The sequence below is a fragment of the Phocoena sinus genome, chromosome 10 (genome assembly GCF_008692025.1).
Source record: "Phocoena sinus isolate mPhoSin1 chromosome 10, mPhoSin1.pri, whole genome shotgun sequence".
Taxonomy (NCBI): domain Eukaryota; kingdom Metazoa; phylum Chordata; class Mammalia; order Artiodactyla; family Phocoenidae; genus Phocoena; species Phocoena sinus.
Window position 1 is genome coordinate 27,996,544 of NC_045772.1, and position 20,655 is coordinate 28,017,198.

Sequence of the window (20,655 nt, forward strand, 5' to 3'; positions counted from 1 at the left end):
TGTCTCAGGTGCCCAGCTCCGGGGTGAGCTTCACTCGCATTATTTGACTCACTTGTCACAACCATCCTAAGAGGCTGCCACTATTACCATCTACTTTTTACAGGAAGGACTTGAAGCTGAGAGAGACATGGATTCATTTGACCAAGGTCACAGGGCAAGTACATGGAGCAGCTGGGATTGAAACCTCAGAGGACTTTTAATTTAGCTACAGTAGTTAAGTATCAATGTGTGTGCATCCACAGAACCTCCAAGGTAGATGTCGATAATTGGTGGCCAACTGCAGAGGCCATGTGGGCAGATTTTTAACAGAAAGAAGTGCAGTAACTACTCATAAGGCCCTCCTGGTGCTGCTGGCTGTGGTGTGTAGGTACTGTGGGGAGAACACAGTCAGTGTGTCTTCCTCCTCACTCCAGAAGCGAGGAACACTCCTTCCCTCTGCCCCCAGCATGCTTGCGAGAAAGGCTTCACTGTGGCTAACTCCTGACCTAGGCAGGAAAGAATCAGGCACTACTGATTTCAATTTATAACTCTTCAATAATTGAGGGTGCAAGAATGAATTTAAAGAAAACCCGCTAGGTCTAATCCAACTGGCTTTCCCAGAAATAGAAGTGTATTTGTGGAATCTGTTTCTGTAATATCTCATTAATTTTTCAATGTTCCCAGTATACTGGGCACAGACTGCAAACTGGGGCATACGCTTGTGCAAGTTTTCTTCATCGAGTGAGCTGTTTCCCACACTGTGTCAAGTTATAAATTTGGAGCTGTAAGGCACTGCAATATTAGGATTGCTTTGTTTTCTTGCAGAGCTCATTAACCACTGGCAATTAGCACTGTATCACTGCACAAAGTGGCATCATTTGGCAAGTTCTGTATCCACTACTATGAATGTGATGATACAATTTAAACTTCATGTGCTATCTGCTGTCATGAAAAGATAAAGTAGGATGAAGAGGCTCTTTAGCCATTTCTTACTTTCCTAGCTACCGGAGGCTTAATTAAAACAAAAATGACAATGCACAACACTCACCACTCCTCTCTTGGAGAAAGGCCATCTTGGCTCTTTGGATTCTGGTGGGTGAAATTAAAGAAGATATATTAGTACTTTGAGTAACTACTGACAGATCAATGGAGTGCTTTACAAAACCTGCTTTTCAAATGAGCCGAACAGAATTTGTCCTGCTTTAATTCTCCTTCTCTTGAGAATGCACAGGATGAATATTTATATTTATGCAGATGAGTAAATGATGTTCCAACTGAAAGGCTGGTGTACTATTGCTACCTTATGGTGATATTGCCCTGTTTCAGCCTCCTTTTCCCCCCATCGTTCAAGGAGAAATCTATAAAATGCAATAAAATGTTGAGCATTCTTTTAAGACAGAGTCACAGGACTTTAGGGCTGAAAGGACTTTGTTTTTATACTGGAAACCACCCCACCATATGCAACTTCAATAGCCTGACCAAACTTGAGACTCAGAGATTGCATCGGCCTGATGACCCCCAGGTGTGGTTGAGTGTAGATTCCTGAAATAGGGGCACATGAACCCATGTCACCAATCTTTAGGTTGGGGGCTTATTATCTCTATTGGCCACCATCCACATATTCCTTAGGAGTTGCTTTAAATTGAAAAGGAAGTCATTTTTCAGTAATACATTCTTTTGATGATCAGGAAGTAAAGAGATTAGATTCTTGATTTTTATGTCATTTGCATCAATCTCTAATGCTACCCAGAAAAACGTGGGAATCATCTCTTAGGTTTTGGTGAGATGTTCTGATAACTCAGTACACAAAATGGATGCTTTAAAGGTTCATCTCTGTTTCTACTAGTTTATCAGGAGACTGCATAATACTTCCATCAGATGAAAACAATTACCTGAGCAGCATTTACTAAAAATCAGTGTGCTTGAGGGACTTTTCTCATTGGAACCCTGGAATCCAACCGATTATCCTGCTCATTCTGACCACCTTTTTGACCTTTGTAAAGGGGAGATTAGGTGGAACCTCCCTCAGAGACAAATCTGCTTCACCTCTCTTAGGCTTCAAATGCCTGGTGGTAAATTATTATGTACAATTTGAACTGCAATAATTGGGATCTCTTGTCTTAGCAAATTTCTCTCCTCTGCTTTTCTAACTTTAGGGGTAATTTTAGGACCTTGGGAAATCTTCACAAGTATTCAGAAGAAAATTTAAATTGTGTCTCTATTGAATCCCTAATCTTTTATTATCTTTATTAAATATTAAGTTTTGCTGAATCAGAATCTATATTTCAACAATATCTCTAGGTGACTCATATGCACATCAGAGCTTGAGAAGCACTGCCTTAGACCATGATGGGGACATGAGAACTCTATTCTAACCTCCTAGAGAAGAGGGCTTGGAGGGATATGGTGAAGAATGCTGCATATCTTTTATGATGTGGTATCTACTTTGATGCCAGGCACACATGCCTAGCAGAGAACTTAACAAAGAACAGCATGCAGCAATTATGACCTTGTTCCTTAGCATGCTGGTTCTCAAACTTTAGCTGGTATCAGAATCACCTGGGGGGGCTTATTAAAAAACATATTGCTGGGCCCCATCCCCAGAGTTTCTAATTCAGACGGTGTGGCATGGGATCCCAGAATTTCGCAGGCAATGCTGAAGCTGTTAGTCTGGGACCAGTATTTCAGAAGTACTGCTTTAGTTTTTAACCAGTTTAGAGCATTTGCAAAGCATCACAGAACATGTACTAACCTCTTAAGGTTAGCTGTGCTTAGAACTAGCTCTAATTTCTAGGAGCCTGTCCTTGAGTAGATCACTTAATTCCCTCTTGGTTCATTCATTTGGGCATTTGGATTGTTGTGTCATATAGGACAGTAGATGTGAAAGGGCCCTATAAAGAGTGAACAGCTATACATATGTTAGTTATGCTTTATTCACAGCTGCCTGTGTAATGGGTGGTTGATGCAGGCTGATGGAGCGTATACAGGGTTTGGAGTCAGGAGTCTCGATCCCATTCCTCTGACACAAACCAGCTGGCACCATGGCTAGGCCACTTCTCCTTTCTGGGTCTCACTTGGGACATATGTGAATGAGGAAAGAGCTTGGTGGTTTTCCATGTGTGTTGTCACAGGCTATCCTGGGCTTCTAGGGATGCCTTGGAGGTGAGTCTTTGGGACCTGCCCCATTTTCAAGCACTACAACTCCACCTGGATCTGTTTTATAGACTGGATTTCCAAGTAAGGATTCTTTTGTAAAAAGAGCTCTGCTAAGAACAAAACCAGTTTAAAAACTACCAGGATGGATGATGATCTTGAAGTCTCCTTTTAGCTCTCAAAGGCTACCATCAGAATCATGGGAATGTGTCCTGAACACCACAATTGTTCTTTTCTTTCACAACTGAGTTCAAAATGCAGATTTATCCCTAAGGCTGCCTCTCTCTAATCTGCTCTAACAGTAATCTGCTGTCACTGGGCCCGCTGCCTCCACACGGTACCACCGTGGTTAGAAGATACCAGTGTGAGGTTGAAGGCCAGAACAGGGTGGGGGGTGGCATTACAGCAATGACAGCGATGCTGCCCACCAGCCCAGAGAGGGCATTCTGCTCCAGGATGGTGACTGTCACTGGTGTACCTGTTCCAGGTCCTAGATGTGGGGTATATTATTTGACAAGAGGACCTTTTGAGGAAAGGTCTATACCTTATCCATCCCTTATCCATCTCTGTAAGTGGAATGCCCAATACCAAGAGCGGTATTCAGCTGGTTCCAGTAACTCATGGCTGATGCTTGTCCTAATTGGTGAGACGTCTGTTCTAATGTGTCAGTGCTGAAAATACCCTTTGCTTATTATAACACCCATCCCATAGCAGGTATGTAATATAAGTATGGTGAATGGACAGGACCTGAATTCAGAAGAAGCGGGTGGCACAGGTAACTGGCAGCTCCATCTGACACCACAAAGTCCCCAGGGAACACCTCAAGTCCAGATAAGTTGAGCACCACAGAACTCCTCCTGTGCTCGTAGAATCTGTGTTTAAGAGATGGAAGGAGAGAGCTTACAGCTTACATGCCCATGCATGGGCACTCAGAAGTGACTGCTGGCAGCCTGATTAATGCCTGCTTTTTCAGGAGGCCACTCCAGGCTCCAGGCATGGAGGGCTGTGATGACCCACACACCACCCCATGTTTGACACCTTTTTGAGCCTTACTGACTGCTTATGATTTTGACTAATCCAAAGCAGAAGAGCTCACCTGGAAGTGTCAACATAAACATACTGGATATGTTCTGACTGAGAAGGACACTAGGAGAAAGCCCTTAAACACAAGAGTCTTTGCAAATTATGAACATGGCCTCAGAGGGAACAGGATGCATGGTCATGGCCATGGCCACGACACCCCTAGATATTGGAGGTCGGTTGTTTAAAGGCAGCCCTTTTGTTTTTCCTAGAGAAAAATGAGGACTGTTGTCGGAAAAGCTTAGGAAACAGGCCTATCTACCTTCTCCTTTCTTCCACACTATTTCATGAAACTTCCTGTCTGTTGGATGTTCAGAAAATAAATGCCTGACATCAGACACAGTGGGGAGTAGCTCCAAAGCCACTGGGCATTTGCTCTGTGATCACTAAGGAACAAAATGGGTAAGGAATGATTGCATCGAATTGTAAGGATTTTCAGAGCTTCCCCATAATAGCTGTTCAGATATTCCTTTAGTCTATTCTGAGAATGAGAGATGCAATTCCTTCTATTTACTGACCAATGTAACCTCTAAATTCTCTTTTCATCAACAAATAGCTTAGCATATAGGTTACTTTACATACAAAGGAATTTTGTAAGTCTGACTTAGCCCCTCCTGGCTTCCGATAAACACATTTTTAAAGCATCCACAGAAGCCTTCTATAATCTGGCCCAGTTACCTTCCTAATATTCTTTACTTTGCAATTTATTCTCTGGAAATAGGGAATGGATTGTAATTTCCCATGCAAAATGTTTCACACGTCAGTGACTTAGCTGGGAATGCTCTGCCCTCTCTGAACCTGTTTAACTCTTATTCATCTCATGAGATTTAGGGCCATGGATTACCTAAGTAACTTTACAGGAATTACTTAGATACAATCAGGCTCAGATTTATTCAATTAGCTGCATTTCCTGGCATTTTAAAATCGGTTTTGACTTGCCTTTCTCTCTTTTTTTTTTAATTGGAGAATTTTAGAGTAATGTTGCAGGCACTGCTAGCTGCCCAGCCAGCATGCATGCTCTCCACTTTTATTATTATCAAAACCCTGCTTTGCTGGGGGTGGCATGTGCCGAGTTAATGCACTGACAAGCCCCGACTCCCCTGCAGCAATCTGGCCAACAAGATTTAAATGGAAGTTGCAGGGTGTGGCTTCTGGGAAAAAATTTTCAAAGGGGACAGAGGTGGCTAGCTTCTTCCTTTTACCTTTTGCCCTTCTTGTCATGAATATGGCTTGATACCTGAAAGTATACCTGTGATCTTGCAAAGATAACAGCAGAACAGGAAAACAGAAGGAGCCTGGCAGGATGCCGACATCTGTCCTGGCCTGGGCTCTGGTTATGTTATAAGAGAAACATTCTTTATTTGCTTAGGTTGTTCTAGTTTGGTTGTTACATGCAGACAAATGCTGTCTTAACTGACACAGATCTCCTCATCCTGGACTTCCTTCTCCAAGAATGTCATCTTTCAGCATTCTGCACTCTTATTTGACTTTTTCACCATCTATTTATGATGAGGTTTGTAACAAAATCATTAAAGTTACAACTTCTCACAACTCTCCCTTTCTTGTTATTTGCCAACCTGATGTCCATGGTGGTTATGAAGTTAGAGGGGGCTGAATTAGGTGGGAGTTGGAGAAGTTACAGTAATTTGAATGAGAAATACAATTCTAGTTTCTTCATTTTGCAAACAGGACATTGGAACTGATACAAAATGAATTAACAGTATACAAATCCAGCCAGGAATTTTCACAGTGCTATGCAAAAGGTATTAGATAACATAAACTTCTTCTTGGGAGCCCCAAGAAGTCCCCTGAAAAGAAATATTAGAATCTTCCCTGTAAATTTTATACTTCTCTTGATAAAGACCCTGGAAGCATACAATGAGATTTGGTGTTTATGGGGATAGAGGGGATTGGGAAAAGTACAGTAATTTGAATGAGAAATGTAAGCTAGGTAAACTTTGGGAAAAAAGTTTACTCTTTTGAGCTTCAACTCTAGATGGTACACAATCTGATAACTATTATGAATTTGGCATGAGTCTATAAGCTATCTTTATATTCCCTGGGGACCTCAGAGAGGCCATAACTAATGGTGGGAGTGGAAGAATTAGTCTTCCCCGGCCTCCTCTAGGCTGGTTTATATGTTTCTCTTCCATGCTTCTACAGTTCTCTGGAGCAGTGGTTAAGATAATGTGGACTCAAATTGCCTGGATTTTAATCTTAGCTGTGTGACCTTGATTGAGCAAGTAACCTCTCTGGCCCTGACTGCCATCTGTGAAATGCAGACAATACTCATACCTACTTCCTGTGTGAGGATCAACTGATCAACATAAAGCGCTTAGATCCATGTCTGGAATTTAGTAAGCTGTCAATAAATGTGATTATGTTGGTTGTTGAATATAGTATAATATGTTCTATTTGTCTGTTTATTCCACTAGACTGCTACCTCCTTCCTTGCAAGAAGCATGTCTTATAATTTGTGTTGGTGGGTGCCCATTTAGTACTCAATCCATTGTTACTGATGAACACGAATGAATAAAAGACTCTTCTGATGTTGTCCTCCCTCGAGGAAAGTACCTTACTTTATAAGGTAGTTTTGCAGATTCATGTCTTATCTCCTCTCCTTTTATCCTAAGTTCCTACCTCCGGGTCTAAATCCCTGTGTTTAGTAAGGGCTCAATAAATATTTGTTCAGTAAATGAATAATAACCAAACCTGTACACACTGAGTCATCCATTGCTCTACTTTCCTGACGTGATCTCCTGCACAATGTGTACTCCACTAATAGCCAGCTACTCACTGTTCTTTAAACTCACCCTGCACTTCATGCCTCCATGCCTTGGCTCAGGTAGCTTCCATCTGCCTGCCTATCTCCACTGAGCCTGACACACTCAGATTCATCTCTAAATTCCCACTTAGATGCTCTCCCTCCAGAAGTCTTTTCTGATCTGCTCAGAGAGAGCCAATTCTCTCCCTCCCTACTTCCACCCTGCCTCTTTATAATGATTTCATTGAAGGCTCATGCTGTGTCTTACATATCATAGAGTCTAAGCACCAAGTATAGAACCTGACATAGAATAGGTAATCAAATAAGCTTGTTGAATGAATAACTATGTTGACCTACAGGATGCTATCCAGATAGTCCTCAAATGAATTTGCTTTTCCATTCTGGATCATAATTGTATAATTATATGCATATACAATACACAAAGTGCAATCTGAGTCTCCCCAACAGCCTCTAAAGGTGATTAAGTTACCCCTATCCATTTCTTCCTTGTCTGGGCTACCTTCTGACATAAGGCATCCATTTGGGAGCACACAGGGCAGGTTTTGGAGTTCCATGTGCACATATGGAGCATAGGGAAGACAACTAGCTTGCATCGTGCTTGAGCCATGACCTTGGCTTTGTTGCCTTGCTGTTCAAAACCCAGTGATGCTCATTCTGGAAAGGGGGGCATGCCCCTGGGAGGGCCTAACAGAAGCTCTGATGACATTCTTATGTCAAGAATTATCAAGAATTACATATCAAGAATTACAGTTATAACCAGAGACTTAGGAAAACAACAACAAAGAACATCTGCACATACTAACATGAAGAGACATGAATTGGTACAGAAAACATGCCTGTGCATCACCCATGCCTGGCAGCCGACTAGATTTCTGGGCACTCTGCACAGGATCCCATGCCTGTGTCAGCCAGGGCTGCTCATCATTGGATTAGTGATATTAATGCAAACAGTTGCAATGAATTCAGAATGACTTTGCATTTAGGTCTCTTGAGGGGAGAGGTGTTGGTGGTCCCAAATTGGTATTTTATTTTTGCTATTCTAAAAGGACTGCTTCTCATAAGACATGGCATGCACACAGGGTCACTGTGTCCAGTTCTGGATTGATTATCCACTGGAAGCAATCACTGTAATAAATTCAGACTTTTTATCTCCCTCCCCCAAACAAAATGGTATGTGCATGGGGTCATGGCATCCTGTGTGAAGAGGGTGGGGAAGAGAATTTTTTGGTACCTAATTTCCTTAGAGGGAGATTACACTAAGGAATGAGCTGATAATAACTGCAAAATGTTTGGGGTGTGGCTGGCAGGCCACTGTCACTGTGTAACTACAGTATAGCTTCTTGCTACCCTTTATTTGCTTGAAAAAGTACACTAAACAAATATCCATGGGAAACACTTTTTGTTGTTGTTGTTTTTGGTTCAATGCTTGGCTGTTCTGGTTCTTTGTTTCAGGACAAAATTCTGGAACCAGGAGGTTGTATAACTAACTGGGTGCCTGACCCAGACTTCGCAGCCCTCTCCGGCTTGCCAGCCACCCGACTCCCCACAAACTCAAACGCAACCACACTTTCACTAACTCTGAGCTGCGCTGTCCCAGGCCAGTCCGATCTGAAGGGACTAGTCCCATGGTTGCTGAAATAATCTTGTCTCCTTTCTGGTACCAGAATTTCTCCTTTTTCTGTCTTCTGCTGAAGATCCGAAGGTCCACGGTGTGGGCAGGGACGGCAACAATTTAGAGAATCCAGAGAATGCTCCCCCCCCTCAGCTGAGCAGGCCATACACTCACGCGTCACACTCAGGAATGAGCTTGTGCTCACGTGTTGGTGCCAGAAAAGTTTCTGGTGGGGGAAATGTGTCCCCCAGTAGATCTCAAATACATACACTTTGTAAAGAACAGATTGGTCACGGGTCACGGTGAACATTATTCTAACTTAAAATCAGCTGGCACTTCCTGAGCATGGGCTTTTACTAGACATTCTGTTAAGAGCTTTACATGCATTATCATATTGATTTTCACAAGTACTCTATGAAGTGGAAATTACTGTTCTCATTATAGAGCTGAGGAAACTGAAGCTCAGAAGGACAGGAACTCACTTAAGGTCTCATTGTTAGTGAACAGCAGAGCAAGAATTCAATTCAAATACCCAAGTCTGACTCCAAAAAGACTTGTAAATGGAAGGAGAGAAAAAGATACGACAAACCATTTCAAAGCACTAAGCGTTTTTTAAAATTGATATAATGGTAGTTATTACTTTAGATAAAAGAGGGTGTGTTGTGGGTTGAATGGAAACCCCTGCCCACCCCCTCCCCAATATATGTCCATCTCTTCACTCCTGGAGCCTGTGAATGTGATCTTATTTGTAAAAAGAGTCTTTGCAGATGTAATTAAATAAAAGATATTGAGATGAGGTTATTTTGGATTATCTGAGTGGGCTCTAAATCCCATGATCTGCATACTTATGAGAGATACTTAGAGAAGAGACACAAGTAGGAGAGAAGGCCACGTGAAGACAGAGGCAGAGATTAAAGTAATGCAGTCATAGCCCAGGAACGCCTGCATGAAGAAGCAAGGAAAGGTCCTCCCCTACAGCTCTGAGAGGGAGGGTGGCTCTGCCAACACCTTGATTTTGGACTTGTGGCTCCCAGAATTCTCAGAGCATAAATTTCTGTTGTTTTTAAGCCACCAGTTAGTGGCAGTTTATTACGACAGCCACAGGAGACGAGTGAAGGGGTCAATGCAATTGAATGGCAAGGGCACCTGACTCAGGATTGTGATTCCCAACTCTGACCTTCATTACGTGTGACCTTGGCATGTCACTTCCCAGGGCCTCAGTTTCCTTATGTGGAAAACAACTTTGAGTGAGACCCTTTCCATCCCTCATGATCTATGAATCGAGGGTTTAGGTTTGCTCTTATCTTCCCTGCCAGTGGGTGGGGCAGTAATTATGTGATGACCTTTATCTTGGCAGAAATGTTTGAAGATGAATAATTAAAGCTCCTCCTTCAGAAATATGACAAATATATCATTTGCATTTTTTAAAAAACAGATTCCTTGGGTTTAACATACACCCACCACACTATGTATAAGATAAATAACCTATTGTATAGTACAGGGAACTCTACTCTATATTCTGTGATAACCTGTATGAGAAGAGAATCTGAAAAAGGATGAATATATGTATAACTGAATCACTTTGTTGTACACCTGAAACTAACAAGAAATTGTAAATCAACTATACTCCAATAAAATTAAAAAATAAAAAAATTGCAAGTAAAAAAAAAGATTCCTTCTGTACAGGGGGCTTAAGCCAAGGACTACTGGGTTCTAATTCTCAGGTGCAAATTTTAAAGGAAAATAACAAAGATACTAGAGAATATGGGGAGGGAGGTTTGCAACTGCCCTATAGTGATGTGTGTCTTAATGGAGTAAAAATCTTATTGAAGGTACTAGTGTTTGGATAAGGCACAGCCTAATCCTTCCCCTCTGCTGTGAATGTTTCCCAATGGTTTTTTTTTTAACCTTAATAAAAAGTACAATTGAGTTTTTTATTCTAATATTTTTTCAATTTCACTGTTGTAGACTGACAATAGTAAGATAACCCAAAGGTTTTTTTTTTTTTTTTATCAGGCAAGCTTATCAGGCCTCATTCTTTGCCTGATAGTGAAATTCATGGTAAATATACCTTTTCCAGTAGGCGGTTTTCCAGTAACTGTGTGACTAGAAAAAGTAGGTGTTCTATTTTAGGAACCATAGTGTTCTACCCTATGGTAGAGATATAGTGCAAATGGGAATGCTTGCTTATAACTGAGTTGATTATACAGGAAGAGCCAATTAAGAATCAGTAACAATCTTTAAAGAAAAAAATCCCTTTTAAGAAATAATCAACAGAGAAAAATGACAACTCAACTGCCACTTTAAGGAACTGTAGCTTTCTTGGTTAAATCTGGGAAATATTTTTTCATTATGAGTCTCACAAGATTGATAGGAACTTTCCTTTGATTATAATTTCCCACTTTCTACCAAAATGTTCCATTTGCTGAAAATCCAACGGAGAAGAGAGAATGAATGGGGAGCCTCTAGCTTACTGTCCAAGGTCTGGCACAGAGCGGACACTTCATGAATGTGGAGTGAACAAATGGAACCCATCCCGACACAGTTTGAATACAGAAACAGAGACAGTCTTTGGAGTTCCAACTGCATGGAAAACACACCATGCTGTGACATTTTGGGCTCAATCAGTAATGGTTATTAAACACATACGTGTTCAGAGCACCAGGGTAGCTGCTGATACTGTTAACTTTCTAGAACTCTCGCTGTCTTTCGAGGCTACTGCCTTTTCTGGACAAGAGTCAAAATACCACCCGGTGGGATCAAACCATACTTGTACAAATCCCCAGCAACCCAACGTACACTCAAGAGATGAACACAAAACAGATTAGGAAGATGGGGGAGGTTGAAAAGAGCTAGAGAGAGATAAGATAAACAAATGGCTGGAGGAGAAAATTTCCAGAAAGGGATCATACAATTTCCCCTACAAGGCTTGACCTGACCTAACTAACCAACAAACGCACTTCCTTTTTTCTTCCTTAAACTTTCATTGAACATCTACTATGTAGTGTTCTAGACACTAGGGATACAGCAATGAACAAAACGGGCACAACTCCTGCTATCATGGAGTTTACATTGTGGGGGAGCTGATGCCAGTGCAAGAATAACACATGGTTCCTGATGTGAAAGGAAGCTGCCAGTTCCCACTCTAGCCTCCAGCCATGCCTGGATCAAGAAGGCTTCCCTGATGCCCTGAGGCTGCAGGCTTCTCTTCTGACTAATTAACAGTATTCATGTATCTCATCACAAGGGAAAAAACTAACTATGTGTGGTGATGGATGTTAACTAAACTTATTGTGGTGATCATTTTGCAATATATACATATTTCAGATCATTATGCTGTACCCCTTAAATTTATATAATGTTCTATGCCAATTATATCTCAACACAATTGGAGGAAAAAAAGAAAGCAACACAATAAAATATGATGCTGTGGAGGGCTGAGATTTAAATAAAGCAAGCAAACAATAACCAATATGCCATCTATTAATCATTAGTTAGTAACTTTCTAATAAGCTTTTAAGCTCAATAGTTGAGACAGGGCCTTCTCCCCCTATGGCATTACTTAGAGTTTAAAGACAGTGCTAGCTACACAACAGGTTTTAGGTAAAAGTCTGGGGAGGATTTAACATTGTATTGAATCTAACATTTAGACACATTAGATGAGCGTCCTGTGATCGATCATTTCACTCTGGGGTCAGAATATTTTAGAAAGAGTAAGTGACTTGCATACAGGAAGTGCTAAATGAATGAATGAATGAATGATGGTTTCTTAAAAAAGGTAACATTTAAGTTACACTATTTATCATATCAAAAGCCTATTGGATGGGTGCTACTGTTGACCCATGAACAACACAGGTTTGAACTGAGGAGGTCCACTTATATGCAGATTTTTTTTTTTTATGAACTACTACAGTACTACACCATCTGTGGTTGGTTGAATCCACTGGTTACTGAACCTTAGATAAGGAAGGCAGACCGTAAAGTTATATGCAAATTTTTGACTGCACAGAGGGTCAGCATCCCTAACCCCTGTGCTGTTGAAGGGTCAACTGTATTTGCAACTCCACTTCACAGATGAAAACTTTGAGATTTTGAGTTGTTCACAGCCTTGCCCAAGGTCACGCTGCCAGAGAAGTAGAGATAGAATTCAAACCCAGGGAGTTTGATTCCAGTAATTCTTAACACCATGCCATGCTGCAACCCCCCACCCCAACCCCCCAGGGTAACTCCAGATAAATCTGGCTTTGGGAAGCGCTTTACTGGCATTCAATGTTTTTGTCTGGTCTCTTCCTTGTCATTTTGTTTTCATGTTTTGGATATATTTAGGTTTTCTTTCCTATTTCTTTTGAGCACTGGAAGGTTAGTCTGTTCTCATAGATGTAATAGTATGTACATTTCCTTTCTCAGTTTCAGGGCTGACTAAAAAGTTAGGTGAGGCAGTTTTCTGTGATTATCGATTTTAAGGGGTGCCAGGAAGGTGTCCCTACCCACAAAATCCCCCCACTCACTTCCTGATGTTTAAAATTCCACTAACATGGCTTCACTGCTTGGATTCAAGTCATGTCCTCTGTTAAAATTCAAATACATTGGGGACAGATAAGTAAACTGTAAGCCAAGCAGCCTGCCTGTCACCCTTCCACCCATCCTTTCCTTCAGTAAGTATTCTGGAGACAGACTCTAGCTGAGTAATAGCTGCTGAGATGAAGGGTAAATAAGTGGTCTCGGCCCTCAGGAAGATCTTGTTTCTGAAAGGAGACAGATGTGAAAGAAATACAATATGGTGTTTTAGGTACTATGATGGAGGCATTTATGAGGTGTAGGGAAACCCAAAAGGGATAAATACACTGCTCTACTTGGAAAGATGAGTGTAGATATGCCTTAAGCCTGAAGTCCTTCACACTTTAGTAAGAATGAATTGTAAAGACTCTTTTCCAGGAGGCATAGTTTGGTGATAGGAGAAAAAAGTTTAGAATGAGTGTTAATTCACTGGAATGTTATATATAGGCAGAGGGAACAATAAAAAGTCCACAAGGAAAAACCTGGAATCAAAGTCAACACTGAGCTGATTTCAGAAATGAGAGGAGATTGGGCCCTTCTCATTTATATAAGCCTGCCCAATTGTCAGGCCATGTGTTAAATCACTATATTAAAAGAAAAATCTTTGCAAAAGGACTACAAGGAAAAAAAAAAGTTGCTGTGATTGACTGACAGCCACAGAGGCAAGCATTTCTTAACTGAACATACCAGGGTCAGCAAACCTTCTCTATAAAGTGCCACAGAGTAAATATTTTAGGCTTTGTGAGCCATATGGTCTCTGTAGTGGCTACTCAATTCTGTGGTTGCAGTGCGAAAGCAGCCACGGACAGTATTTAAATGAATAGATGTGGCTGCGTTCCACACAACTTTATTTACAAAATCAGGTAGTGGGCCGAATTTGGGCCATAGGCTATATAGTCTGCTAGCCCCTGGTTTATACCATCTCATAGGCATATTAAAGGCCTAAGTTAAATAAGTTTAAGTATGTTTTAAATAAAGTTTAAATAAGTTTTTGAGGTGAGTCCTCCAGCTCCTCAATGGACATCAGGGCCTCGTGCAGAGCCCTTTACCTTAACACTATCTGACTACAAGGCCTGGGAAATAGCCACCTGCAGGAAGAAGCCCTTTGAACAAATGACTGCTGAAAAGACTGCAGTGACAGGAAGGAGAGAGAGAGAGGGAGCAAAAGACAGGCAGACAGAGGATCTTTGTGCCAAAGACGGTTAGCTGTTAACCAAAAATTCATGCTTCTGGTGAACTTTTGATTAAAAAAGTATAGATTGAGTGGTCTGCAGCTGATGCAAAATTACTTCTTTTTAGCAGTAATGCATGAATGTTTATTAAACATATTGTTTATAGTTACTTAGCCTTTCATTTATTCATTCAATAAACATTGCCTACTACATGCCAAGTATTGTACTAAGTCCTGAAAAAAACAATACTGAATAATTCAGGGTCATCACCAGATACCATGATGTCTAAATTACTTCCCCTCTGATTCCCTGTTGTGATTTTCTGTAACCTTCCACTATTTTGTAGTATGTGATTGTGACATGCTGAACCTCACAGAACTTTTTAAGGCCTCAAGCCCTCTGACCAAGTTTTCCCTTTGCATCTTTTAAGACTATTTCTGTTATTGCCTCACAAAGATTCTGCAGGTCAATAAAAATTACCTGCATGTCATCTTTTGCAAATGGCTTGGTGTGTCCCATCAGTTACAGCCCTTATATCTGCTAACTCCATCTTACACACAAAGCTGGACAGACTTTACCTGCTCTAGGAAGCATTCCTTGATCAAAGACTCTCAGATATATATATCTCCATCCACGATGCTTTCTCTAGTCAACTATCCACTCAAAATATCCACTCAGATGTTCCATAGGTCTTCAAATTCAACATGTTCAAACTTACACCCCACCTACCCATATCCCCTTCTCCCTTCCAAGGTTACCTAGATCAGAGAATGGAACCATTTGCCACCTAACAGTGGAAGCCATAAGCTCGGAAGTCCTTCTTGACAACTTCCTTCCCCTCTCTCCTGATGGTCTACTATTCACAAAGTCTAGGTGATGGTATCTCCTGAACCGAGATACCTCCTTCTAACTCCACTGCCTTCATCAGAGCCTAACCTACCAACCTCTCATACCTGAACATTCTAATTGTTCTGCTGGAATCCACTCTCATCTAACTCTCATGTCTACCCTGTATCCATATGATCATATCAATCCATTCAGTGGTTTCACACTGTTCTTAGGGTAAAGAACAAAATTCCTAAACACCCTATTAGACTCTGCATGATTGACTCTAAACAACATCATCTTTTTCTGACACTACTCTCTTTTTCATTTTCTCTGACACATCTGAATTAGGTGTCATTTTAGAGCTTTATTCTGGTTCACACCTGTGGAAGATTTCCATTAAAGGACCCTTTCTTCACCAACCCTTGCATCCAAACACTTTGCCATATAATACTTAAATGTTCTCCCACTGCTGGTGACACATAATTTTTTGCCCTTGAGTTCAGCCACGTGACTTGCTTTGGCCTGTAGAATTAGACAAGGTACAGAGCCCAGGGTCCAAGAGGCCTTGCATGTTTCCATTTATCCTCTTGAACCTCTCCCCTCACCACAAGAGCATGCCCTGTGTAGAAATTTGGTTCCATGAAAAGGATGAGGGACATGTGGAGTGAACTACCTAACTGAGCGCAGCCTAGATCAACTGATCCTCAATGGACACACAGATTTATAAGAAACAATACCTGGTTGTTGTTTTAAGCCACTGAGGTTTGGGGTGGTTTGTTATGTAGCAATAGCTAGCTGATATACTAACACAATACTTTGTATTTGCCTATGGCTTTGTAAATATCCTCTACCTTAGCTGACATTTAGGTCAACTAGGGTTAAAAATATACAAAGACTGCATAGATGGATCTCATCCTTCCTACTATGAACAGCAAACTTGCTTGAGGATTGAGGTCCAGTAATAAAACAATAGCTAATTTCCTGAGGATTCCTCCATGACTTTCCAAATGAACTGAGGGCTTTCCCACCAATCCTACAAATTGGGTGGATGTAATTGGGCTTGAATCGTTCCCTTACTGCCACAGAAGCTCTTCATCCCTGAAAGAAATGGAAAATCCACTGCCACAGCTGGGGGACCAAGCTGAAAGTTCAGAGCTGGTTTCTGAAGTGACACAATCTACCTGCATTCTAGATAAAAGCACAGTCTGTCATAGCAGGCATTTTAAAGGCCATCCTCGATTTAAACAGCACATCTTGTCCCTTTTATCCTTGTCCTCTGAATTTCTCTTTGAAAAGTTGTTGAATGTTTCTGGCCTTTACATTTTCTCTTCCTGACAAAACCTATTACTGGTGGATGTTAATTAAGCCACAGGACCAAGTCATTGACAATTCAAAATGAAAACCATGCTCACCTGTGGCTGTTATACCCTGCCCCAAAAGCCACAGCAAAAGGCTGGGCGCTTAAAGGAGACTCTTGAAATTAAGACTCTTTCACCCATAATATGAAGAGTGACTTGAGGGATGTAAAACAAACTGCCCTGATTAATACACCATCAGGTTTGCTATGTCCGAACAGAAGTAAAAGACGTAAAAGTAAACAGTCAACAGACTTCATAGCACTAGAGAAAATAAAGACACACATACCTGGACTGATGCAATTCTTCTCTCTGAAATAAATTTTAAAAATACATGTTTTAGTCGTGCTCAAACCCACCCAAAATTCCAAAGCAGACATCTTGAAGGGAGAGGTCATTAACTTTCCTAGCTAAAATGTTTTGGATTTTTTCTTTTCAGGGGGAGAACGTTAGAACATTAGAAATTTAAGTAGTTTGCTCTTTTTGCCCTTTTAAACCAGCCACGCCAGGTGGTCTTCACATAGCGTGGATCTGCAAGAGGGCCACCTTTACTATCTAACGACTGACAATCTCTAGCCTGGGTTCTTTCTTAAAGTGCCTTCAAGTATAATGAAGAAGAAAGTGAGCTCGACCTCCACGCTCCTTCCTCAAACTGCTGCACCCCTTTTACTTGACAGCCAACTGTCCTAAAAACTGCGTCCCCCCAGCCGTCTCCCAACACAGCACCCCACCCCACGACCGGGCAATATGGCAACCTGGAGACCTACTATGCTTTGCATCCACCAAATGAGAGGCAGGAGGCTTAGAACTGTGTTACCGGAGGCCTGGGGAGCTGTGGGGCGCGGCTGGGTGCTGGCTGGCCTCCACTCCGTGGAAGGGAGGCCTGAGGAAGCAACCCCTCGTTGAGGGTCTGAGGCACGGGAAGGGCAAGCTCATCACTGGGCGCCATCTGGAGCTCAAACGAGTCGGCTGCGTTGAGTGCCCTTTCGGGGTCCGGAGGCACTCTTGAGTGGAGTCTCAGGGGCCACAGGGAGTGCAAAGACTCCTCTGTGCTTCCAAATAGCCCGCTGGAAAAGAAATGCGAGGAGCCGGAAGTCTCCTTTCAGCTGCCCCCGGGCAGGCCCTTTAAAGGCCGCCGGCTGAGGCGGCGCATGCGCAGTGCCGTGCGCAGGCCCGCGCACACTCTCGGAGCTGCGGCCCCTTAACCTTCTCAGTGTGGGCGAGGTGGAGACGCGGCCCGGGGCTTGCTGGTCAAAGTGGAGAAGTTTCCCCTGGTTCTGACAGTGCTTCTTGGACAGGCTTTCCAGGGGGGGGTCGAGGAGAGGGCCCGCAGTCTGGGCGCTGCACCTCTGGGAAGGATGGTTGCGTCTTCTCCACGCCACTAAGAGGCCCGGTTGCTGGAAGCTTCCAGGGGACGCCGTCAGAGTTGCTGTTCTCCCGACCACACTGAGGTTGTTCCAGTTCCGCCTTCAGGTGCCTCTCTTCCTCGGGTGTGTCTTCGTCCTTTTCCAGAGGATAACTGCAAGCAGGTGGCTGCATCTTTAATGAGGAAGAGCAGAGTGCGGAATCTGTTGCAAACAAGGAGACGGAGGTGAGAAAAAAGGTGTCTGAAATTTCACATAAAAACTTATAATTCACCAGAGCAGATAGGGAATGCCCAGTTAACATTAGTATCTGTTATGTTTTGTAGATAATTAACATAAGTGAGTCCAGTTTTCCCGACTAAATTGTTTACGTATTGAAATTTGTTTATGTTACCGAATTAAGTCGTTTGGACCTTGCTTTGTGCCTTGATGGGGGAGAGTTCTTTTTTCCATTGGGGTTCGAGTAGGTGAATACGAACCCCAAGCAGAGATGGACACAGTACAAGCTTTACTTAGTGGCCAAAGAATGGAGAAGCGGGAACCGCGTCTGCAGACCAACCTCTCGCCCACGTGGCAAGGGTGATTTAAAGAGTAAAGACAAGGGAGGAGGAGTGAGGCTAATTTATGGGGAGGCTTATGCGTTAGTCTACCAGGAAGGGGCAGGGCTTTTTCCGAGGGAGTGGGGTGCCACCCCCTTTTTATCCTTTTATTGTCCTTAATGTCTGGTCCTGGCCGCCGGTAGGTGTGTCACATAATATGTTAATATAGTAAAATCAATGTATAATGAGACTTAGGATCTGTTGGGCGTCAGATTCATGCCATCTTAGTCCCAGCTGGTTTCATCTGTTTTCTCTGTTCGTAGCTTTCTTATCTCTGGACCCTTTAACTTAAAGATTTGTGTTCACTCCTGCTAATGGTGGGGTGGGGGGCATTTGGCAGGTTTTGAGCAAGGACACTCCTGCTAACTGTGGAGGTTGATGGGTTCTGATTAAAGACCTGGAACAGCTCTGGCAACATTTACCGGTTACTTAATATCCCTTCCAGTTCAAACAAAAAAGCTTTTAAAAACCTTGGTGATCTAAGAGATTTCTTGGAAGCCATAAAGCTCATCACCGTTTGATTATTCCATTTTAAGAGAATCAAATATACATTCAATTTCCCTTACGTTCTGCATTTATATATGTATGACTATGTGTATATGTGCTTTGGAGTATTCCAGGGATATAAGGATGAGAGAACAAGAAAAATGAGAACCCCTTCCCTCAAGGTTTACATTACAGAATGAGACATAATTTCAAAGATAGTGATGCAAAGTATTTGGCAAGAGGCATTTTAGATTTTCTCCATCCCTGTGTTCTGGAAAAATAACTCACTAGTTTGAAAAGAAAAACTGCGATGTCACACAGATGATCTGCTTCTTGTGATTAGAGGTGCTTTCTGTGATTCACTAATGCAGAATTACCTCCCAATTAAGCTCTTCTCATGTTCAAGCAAATCTGATTCTACCATGGTGTAAATATGTTCATGGTGACATGGAAATGACTTACTGCTATTCCGTTATTTTGTAGTTTTCCATTTGAAGAAAGTAGTTGCCTGTGAGGAAGCATCAGTCCTTACCCATCCTATCAACTATTGCATAAGAAGCAACTCCTGATTATTTACAGGTCTGGTGTGGGACTGTGGAGCAAATAATAACTGTTTTGCCTTGCCATGGGCAACGTAGGAGGTGGTTTCAGGCTGCACATGGCTTGTTGGTGGATGGAACATCAGTAGTTGACCACATATTCTGAGATCTCCAATAATAACTGCAGCAAGTCTATAATTCTTTTTTTTGGCCGTGCTGTGCAGCTTGCGGGATCTCAGTTCCCCGACCAGGGTTTGAACCCAGGTCACAACAGTGAAAGCCCAGAGTCCTAACCACTAGACCACCAGGGAACTCCCAGCAAGTCTATAATTCTAAAGCAATCTGTAACCCTTCAGGAATGGACACATTTGGATTGCCCAATTTTAAGGATAGCTAATAATTTACTCTTTTAGTGCTGTATAATTTTAATTTCACTGACAACACCTTTTAGAACTTTTTCTACTGTGTATCATTTACATCCTCAATTTGATAATAGAGAATACTGACCACCGGAAAATTCTTGATGACCTGTCCTCCTATGTTGTGACTCATGAGACTAGATGACATACAGTATTATGACTGTTTATTGTAGTTCCATGCAGACTAATTGTTATAGGTTTTTAATAGCATATGATTATTTACCCCATACGAAATAGCCTCACACTGATGTACTCCCTAGTTTTTAGTCATTACTTCTCCTTATAGTTTTGTACTTGCCTATGGCAGATACTTCATTTCCTTTAATTTGTTTCTTCTAATATGTTTCAGGGGTAGAAGTCCAATAACCCTGTGTCAAGAGAATTAATAGACTCTTAGATTTATTCTTATCAGTAAAGGGGAAGAGCCCAACATCATGATATTGTCATGACAATTCTGTGAGATTGATTTGAGGGACTCTGTGTTCTCTTATGTTTACACCCTGGCTCTCATCTGGTTTAAAGCCAAGTGAAACTACAAGGTACTGGATTTTAGATTGGAGAGTTGTTTAAGAAACTACTTAGATACCAACTAAAGTCAGTTCGACTCTTACTACAAAAGAAATCTGAAATTCTTAATGCTGGGTTTGCTTTAATATTTTGAGCCGAGGACTCAAATGTTACAGGACTTCACATATAGAACAAAAATGTATGAGGTACCCTTATTTTG

The 20,655-nt window shown here is 41.8% G+C and overlaps 1 protein-coding gene across 1 annotated transcript in view; it reads right to left on the reverse strand.

Annotated features, from left to right (window-relative positions):
* Positions 1-20,655, reverse strand: part of PLEKHG7 (pleckstrin homology and RhoGEF domain containing G7) — a 95,979-nt gene that overhangs the window by 73,178 nt on the left and 2,146 nt on the right. Inside the window, 6 exon segments of the mRNA XM_032646926.1 lie at positions 1,028-1,068; positions 3,880-4,004; positions 16,811-16,833; positions 17,339-17,660; positions 17,701-17,834; positions 17,836-18,060. Of these exon segments, the coding sequence (XP_032502817.1) occupies positions 1,028-1,068; positions 3,880-4,004; positions 16,811-16,833; positions 17,339-17,660; positions 17,701-17,834; positions 17,836-18,060 (870 nt within the window).